Source organism: Podarcis melisellensis, assembly GCF_964234715.1.
Source record: "Podarcis melisellensis genome assembly, chromosome: 9".
Lineage (NCBI taxonomy): Eukaryota > Metazoa > Chordata > Lepidosauria > Squamata > Lacertidae > Podarcis > Podarcis melisellensis.
The window spans coordinates 13,652,452-13,671,643 of record NC_138541.1 but is presented as its reverse complement, the minus strand read 5'-3'; the positions used below and the strand labels follow the sequence as shown (position 1 = coordinate 13,671,643).

General features: G+C 47.7%; 1 protein-coding gene across 1 annotated transcript; it reads left to right on the top strand.

The window, feature by feature from the left end:
- Nucleotides 1-1,402: 1,402 nt before the first annotated feature.
- On the top strand, nucleotides 1,403-18,180 carry NKX6-1 (NK6 homeobox 1). The gene is made up of 3 exons (XM_081925242.1): nucleotides 1,403-4,021; nucleotides 6,353-6,525; nucleotides 16,319-18,180. Exons 1-3 carry the CDS (start codon nucleotides 3,367-3,369, stop codon nucleotides 16,574-16,576), a joined length of 1,086 nt encoding a protein of 361 aa, XP_081781368.1. The 5' UTR covers nucleotides 1,403-3,366; the 3' UTR covers nucleotides 16,577-18,180.
- Nucleotides 18,181-19,192: the final 1,012 nt, after the last annotated feature.

Genomic DNA, 19,192 nt, shown 5'->3' with positions numbered 1-19,192 from the left:
GGTGAGATCTTCATATTCTGGGGTGACCTTAGCAAGCGTTCTCTCGTGTGTGAACGAGTGTGGGGGGTTTTTGGGGGGTCCGTCATGTTAAATATATACAAATTCTCCAGTGATATCTCCTGATCCGCGCGTGTGTTGGGGGCGGCGGGGTTCGTCATATTAAAGATATACTGTTCTCCCCCCACCCCAAGTGATATCTTCATATTCTGGTCGGATCCAAGCAAATGTGTGTGTGAATAAGGGAGAGGGGAGTCGCTAAGTTAAAGAAATAATAATCAGTCACCAAAACAGCGTTTGAGTCTCTAACCCAGGTAACTAACACTTGCTTGCGTCTGCCTTCCTTGCTGTGTCTGTGGCACCGGGGCTGGTTTGACTTTCAAAAACCTCCTCTCCCTACTTATACTGGGTTCCTGCTCGGGAAAACGTGGAGAAAGGAGATGGTGGGGTTGAGGAGCGGATGGGGGGAAGAAAGGAAACTCGGAGAGCAACAAGGATCCAGGGGAACCACACACACCCCAATTTTTAAAAACAACTCATTTACGCCTGCCTTTGCCTTACTGCAACCCGTCAATATACGACCAGGCAAGTTGGCTTCCAGTTAGGATTGGACGAGCTGGTTTTAATATGATGGCACACACACACACACCGACAGACGGACGGACAGACACAGCCCATTTAAACAGACGAGAAGTAAAACAAGAGAGCGGGGAAAGGGCTGGCAGAAGGAGGGAGTTGCTTTACTGGCCGGCTCAGCCGAGAAAGAGAGAGAGAGAGAGAGAGAGAGAGAGAGAGAGAGAGAGAGAGAGAGGCGGAGCGGGGTTTCCAGCATCTCTATAGGTTTGTTTAAGGAGCATCACATTCATTTACACAATACTCGGGACGATGGTCCATATGGTACTTAATCAGCCTTTCAAAAGAGGTCCCCGAGAACCAGACGCTGGCCTCCCTCCTTGGGATCTGATGCGTGACTTTGATTTTTTTTTATTTTTAAGAAAGCAAAGGATCGACACAGGTTCTTCTTCGTTCTTTCTTTTTCCCCTCTTTTTAAAAAATGATTTTTCACGCGCTGCAAATCCTCAGATTTATCCGACACGGACGCGCTTTCTTCTTCCTCCCCAACCAATCAGACCCCCACCCTGCGCGCGCTTTTCTTCTGAGTCTCCTCCGGCGCTCCAACTTAACAGGGTCCGCGCTCAATATGCAAATATGCGCCTTTGGCCGGCGCCGCCCCTTATCGAGGGAGGGAGGGCTGGGCTGGCCGCATCTCCCTGCCTCTCTCTCCGGATTCCTACCCCCACCCCCCATAAAGAAGGCAGGTCCTATAGGGAGGAGGCTGGTGCCCGCCTCTGCCCCTCCTTCCGCCGCCTCTTTTATTGACGCCTCTCCAAAGTTCTTGTCTTGCCCCCTTTATAGCGAAAGCAGACCGGGAGAGTGATGAAAATGTTTTATTGCTTTGGAGGGGCTGCGTCTTGATCTGTCAGACCGGAGGAAGAGAGATTGAGAAGCGAGGAGAAGCAACGAGAGCAAGACGCACCGAAATCCCAGCCCGGCAAAAGCAGATTCAAGAAGGGAGAGAGAGAAAAAAAGGTGGTCGCGATTTTTATTTTTAAAAGGATGAGGCGGCCGAGGAGTAAAAGCTAGACCCAGTCCAGCGATGCTCGGGGAGCGGCGAGGAAAGAAGAGCGCACCCGGACCTTCTCCTGGCGTTTAGACGGCCAGAGGAGCGAAGCGAAGCTGCAAAATCCGTCCATGTCCCGGGAACAGGGAGCTCTTCTCCGCAGGCAGCCGCGCTCGGAGCCCCAGGCCGGGCGGGAGGAGAGAGCCAGCAGGAGATCCCTTTCGGACTCGGAGGCAGGAGCATGCCGAGGCCAAGAGGACCGGCTCCCAGGATCCACTGAAGTTCTGCTCCTCCTCGTCCTCCAGCCGCCCAGAGGCGAAGGCCGGGAGTCCCCGCCGTCAAGCTCGCCCGCCGGCCTGCAAGCGCCGAGAACCACAGCCTTTGCCTCGGCCGGAACTGCAGCCGCGTCTTGATCTACTCCTTGCAAGTGAATGTGCGTTTCTTCCTTCCTCCCCGCCTCCTTCTCTCCCACCCCCGCTCCAGGACGGTGATTTTTGTTTTGTTTTGTAGCGGCAAAAGACTTGACTTCTTCTCCATCCCGCCCCCACCAACCCCCATTTTTTTATTTTTTGAAAGCTCAGTTCGGCGCAATTATCCACCCCCTCCCCGACGAAGCAGCGAAAGAAGGACTTTAAATACCGAAGGACTTTTACCTTTCCCAGCAGGGCGTCGTAGCATCCCTGAACTCCCCCCTTAAAAAAAACTTCTGCAGTCTCCCAGCTCCCCAAAGCAAGACACTTAATCTCTCTCTTTCTCTCTCTGCTCACCCGCCCCACCCCCGCTGCTAAAAGGGGGCCGCTTACAAACACCCACTCTCTTAAGAGAGGACACCAGTGATTAGATACCCTTAGATCAGGATAGGACCCCCCCCCCCAGTTAGTGCTACTGTTCGCAGTAGCCTGAGATTTTGTGCTCTCCAATCCTTCCTCTTGTTTTATCAGCAGAATCTTCTTTGGCAGGGGTTTAGTTTCATTTTTTCAGAACAGTGGCCCCCAAGACTGCTCTCCGCCAGTGGCTGCACCACAGGGCACCCCGAATCTCCCCTCTTTCGGAAGAAACAAGGCTGGAATCTCTGTCTCAGCTCCTGAACGACCCCGAGATCTAAACCTTGGGCTCCCACAGACAGCCCACTCTCCGCTCTGAGACCCCAGGTTCTGGGGGTTTCCCAGTGTATTTATCGAGCGTATTCCCAGCTCACCCAACCCTTCCAGATCAGGGAACCCCTTTTCAAAGCGCCCACAGACCAGGGACCTCTCTCTCCACCCTTAGTAGCAGGAAGACTCATTCTGCTTTCGCAGAACTAGGACTGCTCCCCGCGCCCCGCGCCGCCTTCTGCATTTTCTGAAAACCCTGGAAGGCGGCCTGAACCCCCAAATCGGGACGCTGCTCAGACCCAGAGCAGGGAACACCCCCAGTCCAGACAGCCTCCCTTCCTGGTACCCGAATCTCAAGGAACAAATTGCCCCTGCACCCCAACACCAGGGCGTCCTCGCTTCCACAGTACCCCGAGAATCAGGCCCTCTTCCTTCTCCCCTTCCCTTCCAACAGCGGAGCATCCCCCTCCCTTCCCGCAGTTTTAGGGGGGCTGGTCAGTCCCACCCCCTTCTCCCTGGTTCCCTCCTCCGCCCCCAGTAGGAGGAACCCCCTGTCCTTTCCCCACCTCTGCCGTTCGAATCCCAGACGTCCGGCCTTCCGAGAGCGCAGGGGGTCGTCTCGGTGCAGCCCCTGGGAGGCCGCCCGGCCCGGGGATGCTGGCGGTGGGGCAAATGGATGGCACCCCCCGGCAGAGCGCCTTCCTGCTCAGCAGCCCCCCCTTGGCCGCCTTGCACAGCATGGCCGAGATGAAGACCCCTCTGTACCCCGCCGCGGCCTACCCGCTGCCACCCCCCACAGCAGGCTCGGCTGTTCCCAGTGGACCCTCGTCCTTGTCCTGTTCCTCCTCTTCCTCCTCGTCGTCTTCCTCGGCCTCGGCCTCTCCCTCGCCGCCGCTGGGCTCCCCGACGCCGGCCGGCCTCAAGCCCCACAGCACGGGGGCCCTGTCGGCGCTGGGTTCCCCCCCGCAGCAGCTCTCCGCCGCCACTCCGCACGGCATCAACGACATCCTCAGCCGGCCGTCCATGCCCGCCCTCGCCGTCTCCTCGGCCGCCGCCTCCTCCTCGGTGGCCTCCTCGACGTCCGCCTCGCCGGCCGCTGGCCTCCTGGCGGGGCTGCCTCGCTTCAGCAGCCTTAGCCCCCCGCCGCCCCCGCCGGGCCTCTACTTCAGCCCCAGCGCCGCCGCCGCCGTGGCCGCCGTGGGGCGCTACCCCAAGCCCCTGGCCGAGCTGCCCGGCAGGACCCCCATCTTTTGGCCAGGGGTGATGCAGAGCCCGCCTTGGAGGGACGCGAGACTCGCCTGCACGCCGCGTAAGTAGCTCCGAGGGGTTCAAGGGGCTTTCCTACCCACGGAGACCCTCTTTCCCCAACGCCAGAACCGTTTCACAAAACTGCGCGCAGTGCGCACCCCGAGCTAGCCGTCTCCGCCAGCTGCAGCCCTTACCACTAGGCACTGTGGCCTCCCGGGCACGGGGATACTAAGTCGCCATGTGGCTCCTTGGACAGCGCAGCCCTCGCAACCCCGACCCCCAGGCACGGGCCCCTCGGATGGGATGGGGACAAAGTCACACAGAGAGTGTCGCTCCATCAAAATCTCCAGGGTTACCCACAGTGGCTGTTACGCGCAAAATATGCCCATTGAAGGACTCCGTTGACCTCTAGGGCCCCATTTCGCCGCCCATCAATTTCCTCTAGCCCTTCCCAGATGTCTCCATTGGGTACCGAGACCCTCAGTCATTTGGCCTTCAACTCGGACATCTCCAAAGGTCCTTTTCCTTGGGCAACGGGCTGTTGTGCTCTGGCCACAAGTCTTTGCGCCTGGAATTGGAGAGCTGGGCTGGATAAGCAACGACGGGGTAGTTTAACCCGGGAGGATATGATGCATTGCCTCTCCACTTCCCATCTGCTTCCACACACTCATCCATGCAGTGTTTGAGACCCATGCTTCCTTGACACGGCCTAGTCCCTAAACTACAAAACGCCACGCACTTGTTTACAAGGTCCCGGGGACAGTTCAGGTAAGGGGCACGATGCGCGCACTGCTGCCGCTCTCATCCCTGGCATGTTCTCTGCGGGGTTACAGGAGTTTGAGACACAGTTGCTCTACATAGTTGCTACCGGGAAAAATAGGTTTTAAGTAGCAAATAAATGCCCTCTAGTCCATTTCCACTCCAGCAATACTTTAGAAGTAAACTTCGGTTTTGCCAGGCAATCCGCTTAACTGATACCGGAACCTCGGAGCCACAAGAGTAACTCTTCTGCACTTTTGAGGGTCGGCTTTTTAAAACTGCAGGGTGGGGTTTTTGTTTTTGCACCAAGTAAACATGCACGCACAGTGCTGTGCTGCAAGAGAGAGGCTTTGGGCGCTCCTGCCCCCCCCCCCCGTCTGCAGAAATAGTAGCTGTTCAAGGGAGCTTCGCCCGCCGCGGCGATTTTTGTCTACTTTTGCAGTAGTAATTGACTAGCCGCGTTGCTTCTCTGTTTACCCCCAGCGGTTCTGAGGATGAATCCGTCCTGCCTCTGCTGACGCGCTGGACATTTTTGCTTCTTGCAAAATAAATCAACAATTTGGTTTATTTTTTAAAAAGATACATTTGCCACAAACACGATCAATTCCCCTTTCCGCACTTTAAAATCCAGCCTAGCGGCTTGTTTTCCCTGCGCGCCCCAATCCTACTCGGAAGTAACTCCCAGAGTGTTTAGCGCGTCTTACTCCCAGGTTAGGCGCATAGGATCTCAGCAACAGGGTTAAAGGCGACTTGTCACCCCATTACCCCCTAAATCTAGACTGCAAGGAAGAAAGAAAAGCGTGGAAAGTTTTAGTTATTCGTTTTGGCCCTTTCTCAGAGGAAATGCGAGTGGCGGTGTGGCGAATTAAGCCCCCTTCTTTCTTAAACAAACGACTTGAGCTGCAGTTGTATGCAGAGCTACTGGGGAGTAAATCTTATTCGAATCAGTTGGGTTTACTCTTGAGTAAACAAGGTTAACTCAGCTGTGTAAGACTGCTACTTGCTTGTTTGGGTTTTCCCTTTCTTTCATGGCTTTGAGGAGCTTGCGCTATTGAAAATAGGCGGCTTGATTTTTAAAAAATAAAATTCTCTGCTTTTTGTGAGGAATCTTTGATACAGGAGCGAACCTTCTGGTTTCGCAAGCAAGGGCAAAATCTTTTAACTAAACGCTTATTGTTCTGTGGAGTACTTCAGATGCCTTATCCTCCTGATCTTTTAAAGTTAATCGTTTTGAGTTAACGTTTAATTTCCTTGGAGGACTTTCGAAACCTAAATATCAGTCTTGGACGTTGTTTTCAGAAAGGTGAACAACGATAAATTGCGTCTCCCTCTGTGAGTGTCTGCATAACTTTCTCCGAAGGCGATGCAATGCCTAAACCATTTCGAATTTGCACCTGTTTGTAAAATCCAGGATGCCCCAAACCGTCGCAGTTTCTTCAAAGAGGGCAGTTTTTCATTGCGAAAATTCCCCTAAGCAGGATTTTAAATACATATGTGCCGCACCACTCAGAGGGACTGTCAAGCGCACAGCGTATACATTTATGTCCATTGCTTTTAAAATAACAAATAATAATAAATATCTCCATATATACCTTCCTTCCTCCCCTCCCCTCCTGCGGACCCTTTCCTCTAGATCAAGGCTCGATTTTGCTGGATAAAGACGGCAAAAGGAAGCACACAAGACCGACGTTTTCCGGCCAGCAGATTTTCGCTTTGGAAAAGACTTTTGAGCAAACGAAATACTTAGCCGGGCCGGAACGGGCGAGGCTCGCCTATTCGCTGGGGATGACCGAAAGCCAAGTCAAGGTGAGAGTAGCAGGTCAGATAAGAGCCGATCTCTGCGCCCCCCTCCTCCCTACTCCCTCCCCGTCTCTCCCCCCCCCCCGTCCGTTTGCCCGCCCCAGCCACTGCTCATTCTGGGCGGGAGAGTGTTAGAACGCGACCGATAAGAGGGAGATATGGATGAACAAAAGGGATCGGGCGCGTGCCCTCCATATCGCTTTCATCTTGCAATGGACAGAGGGACCGCTCGCGTGCCTTTCGTTACCGCATTGTTGCTGCCGCACGGATTTTGAAAGACAGGGGGAAATATAAATAATATAAATATAAATTCTAAGCTGTTTTTCCTAATTTGTAGCTTTAGATAATAATACATAAGAGTAAGGTACAGCTTTTTCGTTAATGATTTATTATTATTATTATTATTATTATTATTTAATATACTGGCTAATTATAATAGCCATGTTGAGTTTACAAACTGAGCCACAACTAAATTTTTTACCTATTTGTTTGCAGTTAGTGCTATTTCATACCCCCACAAAAATGAAGGAAATAGAAGACTAAATGTTCTTATATTTCCAATGATCCTCTCCCTCCTCAGCTTGTGAACATTCTTGCCCATCTCTTGCTTTGGAAATAAGTTGTAATAAAATGGAGGAACTTCTGCCCTTCCGAAAAATAAAATAAAATAAAAGTTCTGGATCGTGTTATGATTTGGGAGAAAAGGCCAACTAAATATTTTTATGGAGATATATTTATGACTTGGGGAGAAGTGGGGTTAATATCCTACCGTTAAGGGGAGAATTTATTTTTTTTAAGGACCACGATCCCAAACGCCGTTGAGAACTATTGAAAAGAGTATAGGCGTCCCGCTCTTGAATGCATTTACTCGTGAGTAAATGCCACCGTGGATAAAGGGTCGGGTCTGCAAGGGAGCTGAAAGGAGACTTATTTAGAAAAAAGGGATTTCGATAGAGTGACCTCCCACCGGAAGGTGACTATTTAAGTGAGGAGGTCATTAAGAGGAACAATTTCTGGGCACTAAGTTTCGCCCAAGTCTAATGAATCTCACGTCACTCGCGGTGGGAGTCCACGGGGCTGCTCCGGTGTGTGGGTTGCAGCAGCTAATTTAGTACTGCTTTCAACACAGCATTAATGACTGCAGTCATATAAGGCGATCACTTTGGATTCGGAGCTCCGTCCAGGGGCATTAAATCAAAGGGTAGTTTTGCCACTGAAATCACTTGGACGGTGGTGGTTTTTGCACCTAACACGTATTTATTAGACAGGGGTAGCCGTGTGAAGTCTTTGCCAGGAGAAACAACCAAAGAGTATTGGGACGCCTTGGACTTTATTATAGGATATGCTTTCCTGGACCAAAGTCCACTTCAATCAGATGCATAGATGGACTTCAGAAACCCCTAGCTGATGCCATAATAAATGGGTTATTCTATATTATTAGATTAATTAAGTCAGTGGGCCAGAAGTCTCCCCCCCCCCCAACGGTCTATTTGGAGCCACAAAACTATATTAAAGTACCAGCAACATCTAGTATTCAGCTGTAAGGCAACAGATTTAAATGCTGAGTGATTGGGTTGTGGTTCTTATAGAAAAAAAAGTGATCCCGAGACTGCATTCAAAAGCCTGTATTTTATACATAATTATGCATTTATACGTAGCATTCTATGTAGCTGCATAAAAGGAACAGGAGAATGAAACGAGTGCTCCAGTAAAATGACAATCCTGTATTTTCGGATGAACCCTCATAGGGATTTATTTCCTAGTAAACATTTATAGGATTGTACTGGAGGACTATTAAAGCTACAATCCTATAGTCCGTTGAACTGGACGGGGCTTACTTCTGAGTAGACACGTGTAGGGCCGCACTGTAATGGTTGCAAAGTTTGGTTGCGTGTGGCTTCTTTCCCAGGCTGATTTGGATTTTTAGAATTATTTTTAGCACGTGTCTGGAACCCCAGAGCCCTTCGTTTGAGCCATAGAGATCCATTCCTTTGAATTAGCAGAATTAGCAGGCAGAAAAAGTAGATTGAGAGCCCACGAAGGCCTCCCTCCACCGCTCCCTTGATTGTGGTTATATCAAGGGGAAACGAGGAGATGCGAGTACAGTGTATCTGTAGGGTTCCACGAGCCCTCAACTCTCGCCACCCTTTTTTCCAAAGGGAGAATTCTCCAGACAACGTTTGGAACAAATGTAGCTTAACAGACTGGGTGTGTGTGTGTGCGTGTGTTTGTGTTCAAAGAGGGTGTGTGTGTGTGTGTTCCTTTATAGATTGTCTCTTCTTCCTGAAGTTATCTAGAGACCCTCATTTGCCACTGTAAATATATGGGAAAGAACGTGAATAAATTACTGAAGTACTTGTATATACTAGGAGCAGAAGCCCCAGCTACTTATTGCAGTGAGTTTGGGGAGGGGGAAAAGTGTATTGTGCATCAAATGTGTATTGTGAACATGACCGTGCAGTTATGGGAAATTATTATTATTATTATTATTATTATTATTATTATTATTATTATTATTATTATTTTATTACATACAAAAATATTTTCCCTTGCCATGTATCTTTCTTAAGGCTACTTTCCTAATTTTCTGAGCAGATAGATGTATTATTAGAGCGATGTATTATTAGAGGTGATGGAATGTATTTGTTGCACACCAAAGCTCTTATGGACCCATTCTTCCCAGAGAAAAACCTGCAGGACTCATTTAAATCTCATTGATTCGAACAGAAGTTGAGCAGCACTAACTTTTTGTGTTTATAATCTCCTGGATTAGATAAAAGTGTCCCACTGGTTTCAGGGAGACGTGGATCCCAATCCTATACACATCTAATCCGAAGGAGATAATTAGGTCTAATGAGGCTTGCTCCCAACTAAGGCTATCATCTTATGCACTTTCACCTGGAAACAGGTTCCATTGCAATCAGCTGGGCTTACTTCTGAGTTCATGCACACAACATATGTGCATAAGATTGTAAGATTTACTCCCAAGTAACCCTTCACAACATAGTGTGAGCAATTCTTTCTGGACTGGAAACGGAGGCAGCCTCATTGAGTTCAATCCACAGAAGTTCCCTTAAGACAGGGTCATTTGTACAAATGTAGTTAGATCTAAAAGAACAACAGTCCTGCCTTTTTTGGGGGGGAGTGTAAAGATATTAATTGTAGAGCGGTGGTGTCAGAGGGAGTTGCAATGGTTACTTTTAGCACAGTCTACTTGAGTACCCTTCTTTCAAACCACCGGGTGCCAGGGATTTATAGACCTAAGAAGGAGGAGAGCTTTCCCTTTGAATTACCCTTAAGGAAAGCAATAACAAATGAGGATGCGCATATTTTGGTGTGACAGATTGGGGAGAGGGGAGTGCAGTGCAGCTTGGTATATTTTCATTTTAGTCTGGAGGGGAGGGAAAGCAAATAAGCAAAAAGATAGAGAGACAGTAGTAAAACAAATAAGGGAGAAGAAAGAAGAAGTGGTGTGTGGATGTAGAGACTTTAGCAGAAAATAAAAAGTGCAAAAATGAGAGACAGTCCACATATTATTATGCAAAAGCTTGTTTTAGTGCACAGATCAACATTTGCTTGTTTATGACAATCCTGCCCGCAGCTGTGCTGCTTAACTCCCGCTGTCTTCAACAGGAGTTGAGCATCATTTGTGCAGGGAGTCAGCCCAGCTCTGGGTGCTCCTTTGGACAAAATGTCAAAGAGTGAAACAAAGGTATAGGGAACAGAGACTTTAATTAAGATGTTAGTGCATCAAGGTGGGGAAAAGCTCCTTAGCGCCAGACATAAACATGCTATTTCTGGGCACCATCCAGCCACGGTTAAATACTTTTGCATGCCATTGATTTGAATAGAAGAGAGTTAAGCAAATCCTCACCTCCGCTATACAAATCAATGGCATTTAAAGGTACGCAGAATGTCAGCTAGATTATGTTAATGGTTGTTGTCACAATTTGCATACAGCACAACCAATGCCCAGGACACTTTACGGGACAAGTAGGCCAAAGAAAAATTGCAGTGCGGTTCTCTGCCCCGAGGAGCCTACAGTTTAAATTTTGCCATGAGGGTGGTGTGGGGGTGAAAGGAATGGAAGGAATGGGGGAGGCAAAATAAGGAAAGAATGTAGCGTGACTTACTGTTTACTCAGAAGTAAATCATAGTCATAGTAGTAATGCGTAGGACTGCAGGATTGCAGAAGGGTACAAAAACTAGGAGGTTAATCTGGCCACCCTAACATAACCACAATGAAAGCACTGAGAAATACTTATATTAAGCACTCACATCGTTTTATGCAATAAATCACTCCAACACATCGACATGACTTCTGCTATAACGGCATTGGCGATCACATTATGCTAATATTTGCCTTCTTAATAATAACTCTATCTTGCGAAAGCTCCTTGGTCTTTGAAGAAGCAATTGTTCTTATGCAGAACAGCAACAATAAATGAATATGTCTGTCCTGATTGCTAAGTGAGTAAGTAAGCGAATGTTATAATTTCCATGGCAGCAATTACAATAGCTTTGCGGTGGTCACAATAATCATGGAACGGATAGCAATTATTGATATAATTGTTAACACTGATGGGAATCATATGCTGATGGTTTTAAAAGCTGGCAGTGAAAGTCACTGCTGCAGCTATCAAAATTTGTGTTCTTAATAGGGGATTTATTTGCAGCAGTATGAACACCAATAATTAAAGAATGCTAAAATACCAGTGCACACTGTGATATGGATATGAAAAGTCAATTTGGAATATTAGTCCAAAATATCACTCTTGGCGGCGATAAAATTGGGATGCCCGGTGGCATCCTGACCTCATTTACTTGGGAAGTTCCATTGATTCCAACGGGACTCCCAGGACTACCCAGAGTTAGTAGCTCTGAATGGGGACCCACACGCATATCAGAAGACATGCAGTGAATTCTCACTGTGATGCACATGAGGATAGCCATGCAGAAGCACATCTGCTCTGTATTGCTCATGCATGCCTAAGAGTCCTTCTGCAAACGGATCTGCCTTGTTGCATGGAGGAAGTGCACTTAGACTGCAGGATTGCTGCTCTAACGATACTAGCCATGCAATCATGACACTGGGTGAGACCTAACAGCGGTTGCTTGGTAGTGTTAGTTCACAGTGCCACTTACAACTGGCAGGAAAGGGGGCACAGTCTTGTCTACTGGCAAACTCCCTTGGGCAAACCTCGCTGAAATGAATGGGAGGCAGTAGTGCAATTGGGAAGGTAATGCTAGACTCTGGACTGAATTGTCTTATTGGGCGGGGAGTGGATGGACTCCTGAAAATCTAAGGTTTAGATGATGATGTGTGTTTTTCCATTTATTTTAAAAATGTGATAATTCAGACCATCTGCATGTTTGACTTTCTGGCTCCATCTCCTAAGTGGGGCTCTGGGCTTGTTACCATATTTGTATCCTTATCTACTGCAGTAAGTTTGCAGATGATCTTAAAATAACAGATAAGTTAATAGGAAGTTTATGAACATGACCAAGAGGTGCTTGGTTTTTTTAAAAAATTGCTTAATACTACTACTACTACTACTACTACTAATAATAATAATAATAATTTATTTATACTCTGCCCATCTGGCTGAGTTTCCCCAGCCACTCTGGGCTGCTTCCAATCGAGTGTTAAAAACAATACAGCATTAAATATTAAAAACTTCCCTGAACAGGGCTGCCTTCAGATGTCTTTTAAAGATAAGATAGCTACTTATTTCCTTCACATCTGAAGGGAGGATATTCCACAGGGCGGGCGCCACTACCGAGAAGGCCCTCTGCCTGGTTCCCTGTAACCTCGCAATGAGGGAACCGCCAGAAGGCCCTTGGTGCTGGACCTCAGTGTCCAGGCTGAACGATCGGGGTGGAGACGCTCCTTCAGGTATACAGGACCAAGGCCGTTTAGGGCTTTAAAGGTCAGCACCAAGACTTTGAATTGTACTCAGAAATGTACTGGGAGCCAATGCAGATCTCTCAGGGATATTGCTCAACAAATTATTGTCATAAGGGTAACATAGCCAATTCATAGTTGGTCACCAAGTTTTAGAGTGATGTATGTCTGTTCTGGAAACTGCACATCATTCACAAGTGTCCCATTTCGGCTGCCTAAATCCATTGCAAAGTGTTCACCACTAGAGGCATCATAGTCAACTTACTACAACATGTTGCCCAGATGCCAGCTCCAATGGAAGATGCCATTCACTGCCCTCCCATTCATTTTTACAGGGTCTTCCAGAGAAGCAGGTGTGAGTGGATCATGTCCAAATCATTTGGAAGGGAGAGCTAAATGTACCATCTCCAGCAAAGAGATATATTAAGACCTGACTCAATGGCTTTTCAAGTACGCTTGCAAATGTTGCAGCCAGTAACAACCTAAAAGAGTGGTTTCCTTCAAGTGTGTGATTGTGTGAGAGAGGGTGGTGAAGGCCTCTTCTACTATCACACACGCCACACACGATTTCTGTAGTATTTGTTTTGAAAATCATTTTTTTTAAAAAAAAACCTCCTTTCTTTTAAACCGACCAAGGGAATTTAACAGACTTGAAAAAAGAGACTTTATTTGTACTATTGTTACCCAAGAAGTATATTTAATAAAAAATATATTCCGATCAAAAACATAGACAAATGAATTTAACCAAGTGCACCAGTAACAAATGAAATTGGTGGTCTTTATATGATCAATAGGCAAAATGGTGCTAACTTTTCATCATACCTTTATGATGAAAGATTGCACAATTAAACAACAGCAAAAGCAACTTTGTGTTACCAAAGGCATGATATAAGGCATAAGAATGTGCCTTATATTAAGTCAGGCCACTGGGCCTTATAACTTAGGGCTGTCTACAATGAGTAGAACATCTCTCCAGTGTTTCAGGCATCAAATATTTCCCAGTCCTCCCTGAAGACACCGGGCATTGAACATGGGACCTTGTATATGTAGAACATGGCCTCTACCACTCCCCAGTTTAAGTTGATTTGTTCAAAGGGGCAGGGTCATCCCTAGGGGTTGACTAGGTTGGCACCCACCAGGGCACAGGCCCAGGGGGTGCAAAAATCGTGCCCCTCCACTCTGACTCAGAGAGGCTAGGAACCTGCCCAGCCACCTGCCAGCTGCCTGGAATATTCCTCTGCTGTTTTGAGTGGCAAGACACACAGGCTTCTCTGAGCACCTTGGCAGAGGACCTCAAGAGATGGGGTAGGGGGTCACTGATACAGCCAAGGGCACAAGGCAGCCTAGGTAAAAGTAAAGGTACCCCTGCCCGTACAGGCCAGTCGTGTCCGACTCTAGGGTTGTGCGCTCATCTCACTTAAGAGTCCGGGAGCCAGCGCTGTCCGGAGACACTTCCGGATCACGTGGCCAGCGTGACAAAGCTGCTCTGGTGAGCCAGCACCAGCGCAGCACACGGAAACGCCGTTTACCTTCCCGCTATAAAGCGTTACCTATTTATCTACTTGCACTTAGAGGTGCTTTAGAACTGCTAGGTGGGCAGGAGCTGGGACCGAAAGACGGGAGCACACCCCGCCACGGGGATTCGAACCGCTGACCATGCGATTGGCAAGTCCTAGGCACTGAGGTTTTACTCACAGCGCCACCCGCGTCCCAAGGCAGTCTAGGTATGCCTCTGCAAAAGGGACATTTTTTCCCCTGAAGTCCTTCTCCACAAATTCCATGGTGCATGGGAATGAATGAGAACTAGGCAAGGGCTCTGCTCTTCACAGCTCCCATTCATTTCAGCAAGGCTCACACAGGAGAACTTCTAGTGCATGGGTAGGCAAACTTAGGCCCGGGGACCGGATCCGGCCTTAATCGCCTTCTAAATCTGGGCCGTGAACGGTCTGGGAATCAGCGTGTTTTTACATGAGTAGAATGTGTGCTTTTATTTAAAATGCATCTCTGGGTTATTTGTGGGGCATAGGAATCCGTTCATTTCCCCCCCAAAAATATAGTCCGCCCCCCCACAAGGTCTGAAGGACAGTGGACCGGCCCCCTGCTGGAAAAGTTTGCTGACCCCTTTTCTAGTGGCTTAGACTCTTGGGCATGGATCACTTATGACTGCAAGCAACAAACTCAAGAGTAAACCCTATCACTTTCATTAGCACTGACTTCCAAAGAAGTGGATTTATGATCCTGGTGTGCAGGGTTGCCTTGCTTTCTTTTAACTAGGTTGGTTATTGTCCCCACAGATGATGATTATTAATTTTTAACCAAATCAGCTTCAGATCTAAGCACATGGTCTTTACTGAGATACCGGTCGTTCGGAAGCTAATAGTTTGTAGAAGCAGCTGTTGCCTGTGCTATAGGGTAGCTAGTACAATGCCCTCCAGCCGTTGCGGGACTGTGGAATTATTAAAACTAATACAAAATAATTTGAAGAAGGAGGTATATTTGAGGGAAGCACAGATCTATGGGCACAACCTGTTATTTAAACCCTTTTACCAGTTTGCCAGGTACAGGCAGGGTGTTCCTGTAGAATCTAGATGAAACAGAATTCTAATCTCAGGGTCCATTACATACAAAACCAGGGGAGCAAACACTACTTCACTTTGCATATAAATGTTGGTACTTAATTTCCTTTAATCAGGAGGCGTATGCTGGGGTTTCCCCCCCCCAGATGTGCTTCTTTAGTACAATGGGGATACTCGTATGCACTGGTGGTTTTTAGCATGGAATCTTAAATTATTTGGATTAATTAACAAGGTCGCAGGTGGCGAACGACTGAAAGCAATATTATCACGATCGTCTGAAGGCAATATGGTCTTGCTGCAGCTAAGGAGAGCTGGAGGGAGACCTGTGTAAGCCGTCTTGAACTTCCATTGGGAGAAAGGCAGGGTGGCCCCCATTAGGTTAGGACTTCAGGGCAGAATTCAGGGCCGTGGCGTAGCGTGGGTTGTCAGCACCCGGGGCAAGGCAAGTAATTTGCGCCCCCTAACCCTAACCCCCAGATGTTGCGCCCGGTGCGGCCGGCCCCCCCTGCACCCCCCACGCTATGCCACTGGTTCAGGGTTCCACTCGGGATGAGTACGTCTACACAATTGACTTGCCACATTTCGAAGTAATGCAGACTGGACAGCTCAGTCGGTAGAGTTTGAGACTTAATCTCAGGGTTGTGGTTTGAGCCCCACATTGGGCATTTCAGGGGGTCGGACTAGATGACCCTCGAGGTCCCTTTCAACTCTACAATGCTATCATTCTATTTTACCATCTAAATAGGGCCTGGTGAGACCATCAAGTTCAAAGTGTAAACTTGCCTAACTGCACCAGTGATACGAACTAGCTGAATTAGCCATTCCATAATTAGAGGCTGCAGTTTTATGCAGATGATGCTCCGTCAGGAATTTCTAAATGTTGTGTGTGGTTTAGGGAGACGCTAGACAAGTTTCACACTCACCCTTCCTTTCTCAAGCCTATTCGAATTTAGTTCCACTGAGCTGAATGGGGCTTGTTCCCAGGAATTTAGGTATTACCACTTTAACCTGTTGACAGGTGAGCACAGAACTCAGAGTTGCGAGTCACCCCGGATTAATGGATTAATCCGGATTAAGAGTGCATATGCCGGAGTCTTTGGTGAGGCCAGATCCCCTCCTCCCTGCCTGGTTGAGAACGTGAGAAGCAGGTTTAAATTCGCATCAGCGGATGATAGAGCCATCGAGCCGATCGCTCCGGATTCGTTAATCCGGATCGAATGAAAAACTGCGCCTAAACGGAACTCGGGTGGCCTCGCGAGGGGGGGTTGAGTCTCTTGCTTTACCTCGTTTCTCTTGCTTTCTCCGCGCCCTTGTGCAGGTTTGGTTCCAGAACCGGAGGACCAAATGGCGGAAGAAGCACGCGGCTGAGATGGCTACGGCTAAGAAGAAGCAAGACTCCGAGACGGAGCGGCTGAAGGGCGCCTCGGAGAACGAGGAAGACGACGACGACTACAACAAGCCCCTGGACCCCAATTCGGACGACGAGAAGATTACGCAGTTGCTGAAGAAGCACAAGACCGGGGGCGCCAGCGCCAGCCTCCTCCTTCACACCTCGGAGAACGAGGGATCCTCCTAGACGGCAGAGATCCCGCCCGGTAGAAGGAGAGCGAGGGGCTCCGATCTCATCATCCATCCATCCCCGACAGCTGCTTCTTCTTCCACGACCCTGCACCCCCTCCAGACAGATGTACAGATCTATTTTTCTACCCAGAGAAGAAGGAGAAGAGGTTCCCCGACGTGTTTCAGTTTTGTTTGCTGGTGGTGATGGTCGTGGTGGTGGTGGGGAATGACTGTCGGCGGGCCGGCTGTGCGGCCCCCGCTTCCCTCCCTGATTCCGCAAAGGGGATCGGCGCCGCTCGACGGCCAACTTCGGTCTCCCCTCTTTGCCCCCTGCTGGCCAGACTCAGAACTACATCCGTGGGCGACTCTGTAAATAATGGTGGGAAAAGCGAGCGGACTTCTTTGACTGTGAATATTTAACGTGTACAATACTTTGGTTTCTTGTTCGTCTGAGTGTCTGTGTGCGCGCGCGCGCCTAGAAAGAGTGCGTTGGCTGTTTGCATTTCCTTTACTCCTCCGTGTGGCTTTATTGGGGGAAAGCTCGCTTCTAAAAGTCCTTCTCGTTCGGTTTCAGTAGTGAGATTTGTGGCATATGAAAGCAGGTAGGGATTTATTTTCTGAAATAGCTCATAATTTTTCTCCTGTCCCTCTCCTTCGCTGGCTGCGCAATATGTCTAATCGGTGCCAGAGTTGGGGCTCCGAAAAGGGAGACGGAAGGAAATATAACCAGTTTCGTTTCAGCGAATCGTCTTCTGTCAGTGTAAGACTAGGCAAGTTTGAGGGTCACACAGGAGTCTTCATCAGACAGAAGCAGAATTTTGTGTAATGTTGGCATTTGCACAGTTGGCTACAGCCTCAGATTTGAATTTAGTCGCTCTGCTCCCCTGCACACTTCCTTGGAAGCGAGATCCTTTGAATTCATCTAGATATTCTTCCAGGTGAATGGCTACAAATTTTCCTTTATTTCCCCTCAGTTTTAATTGAGTCCTAGAAAATGAAGCTAATGATCTCCTTTGCTGTTTGCCAAGCATAAAATGTTCCTTATGCCAGATGCCAATAAGGCTATTTAATTACTAGCATCTGATTTAATTTAAATTTATTTTTTTTGTTTGGTTTTCTTTTCTTTTTTTTTTAGAAGCAGGCCTGGGAGAAATGAGTATTTTTAAATGGTTGACCTTACCTGTTCCCAGAAAAAAGTGTATTAAAATTGCTGTGGAGTTATGTTCCAACTTCTTCCTGCTCAAAAAGAAATTCCCCCATTCGTTTTAGTTACTGTAATTGACTTTGAAAAATGTGGAGTACAATATTGGTTTCCCCCTTTTGTATAATAACGAACACTGTAGACTGTCCATCCCCCCCATTTTCTTTTAAAAGCTAATGATAACATTGTATTAGCATCTTAACCTTTTATTAATTTATATGAAAACAGTTCGGTTTGTAAAGAGAACAGCAGTAACAACATCCTTTGCAAGACCAGTTCAATGCCATTGCACTTTGTTTTTGTTTTTTTAAAAAAAGATAAAACAATTAAAATCAGCGACAAAACAAGACGTCTCTTGCCTGAAAGAAAGAGTGGGGGAAGGGGTGTGTGAATATAATGCGATCTCGTCTGAGATTAAATAATAAAATTGGTCGTGCAGAATCTGATCAATTATTTTTGTGGCTTTCTACACTTTGCAAAAGCAATTAAAAAAAGAAGCCAAGCATCCTTTAAAAGAGAGAACTTGATCATGAAATGCATATTGGAAGAAGTGGTTGCAATATGTAACTTCCGGGGGAAGGAAAAGTTTCGAAGTTTCCGTATTTATTCGCTGCTAGGTCGTCTGTAAACCAATACATCGCTGGGCATTTTTCAGTTGGATGAAAGAAGGATATCGCGTAATTCCCACGCGGAGTGCGGGAAAGAGTAAATGTTGCAATGATACAGGAGAAGAGAGAAATAATTTGCTACTGTTAGATATTTCCTATACTGTATCTATTTAGAAAGATAGAATTTCCTACTGAATCTATAACCCCAGCTCCTTATTTCTGATCAATACGATTTCAAAGTTTGTGCCCACTCCCGTCCCAAAACGAATTAGAGAAGGACTTACAAGAAGGATGGGAAACATATGCGGCCTGCTATATGTTTATAGAATCACAAAATTGGAAGGGATCTCAGGGTCATCTAGTCCAACCCCCTGCAATCTCAGCTAAAGCATCCACGGCAGATGGACGTCCAACCTTAGAAACCTCCACGGAAGTAGAGTCCACCACCTCTGGAGGGAGACTGTTCCACTATCAAACAAATTTAATTGTCAGAAAGTTTTTCATCAGCCTCCTAGGGGCTGGTGGGAGTTGTAGTTCCGCAACATATGGCAGGCTGCAAGTTCTCCACCTTTGGACAGGTATTACACAGCACCCACATCTAGTTAAGCGTCCAAGAACCTGTGTGAAGGAGCAAGATGTCCCCAAAGCCTAGCAAACACACTAACCAGAAACTAACCGGGACGGAAGCCAGAGCGCACGGAAACGCCTTTTACCTTCCCGCGGGAGCGGTACCTATTTATCTACCTGCATAGGCCTGCTTTCGAACTGCTAGGCTGGCAGGAGCTGGGGTGCAGCAACGGGAACTCACCACCGTCGTGCGGAT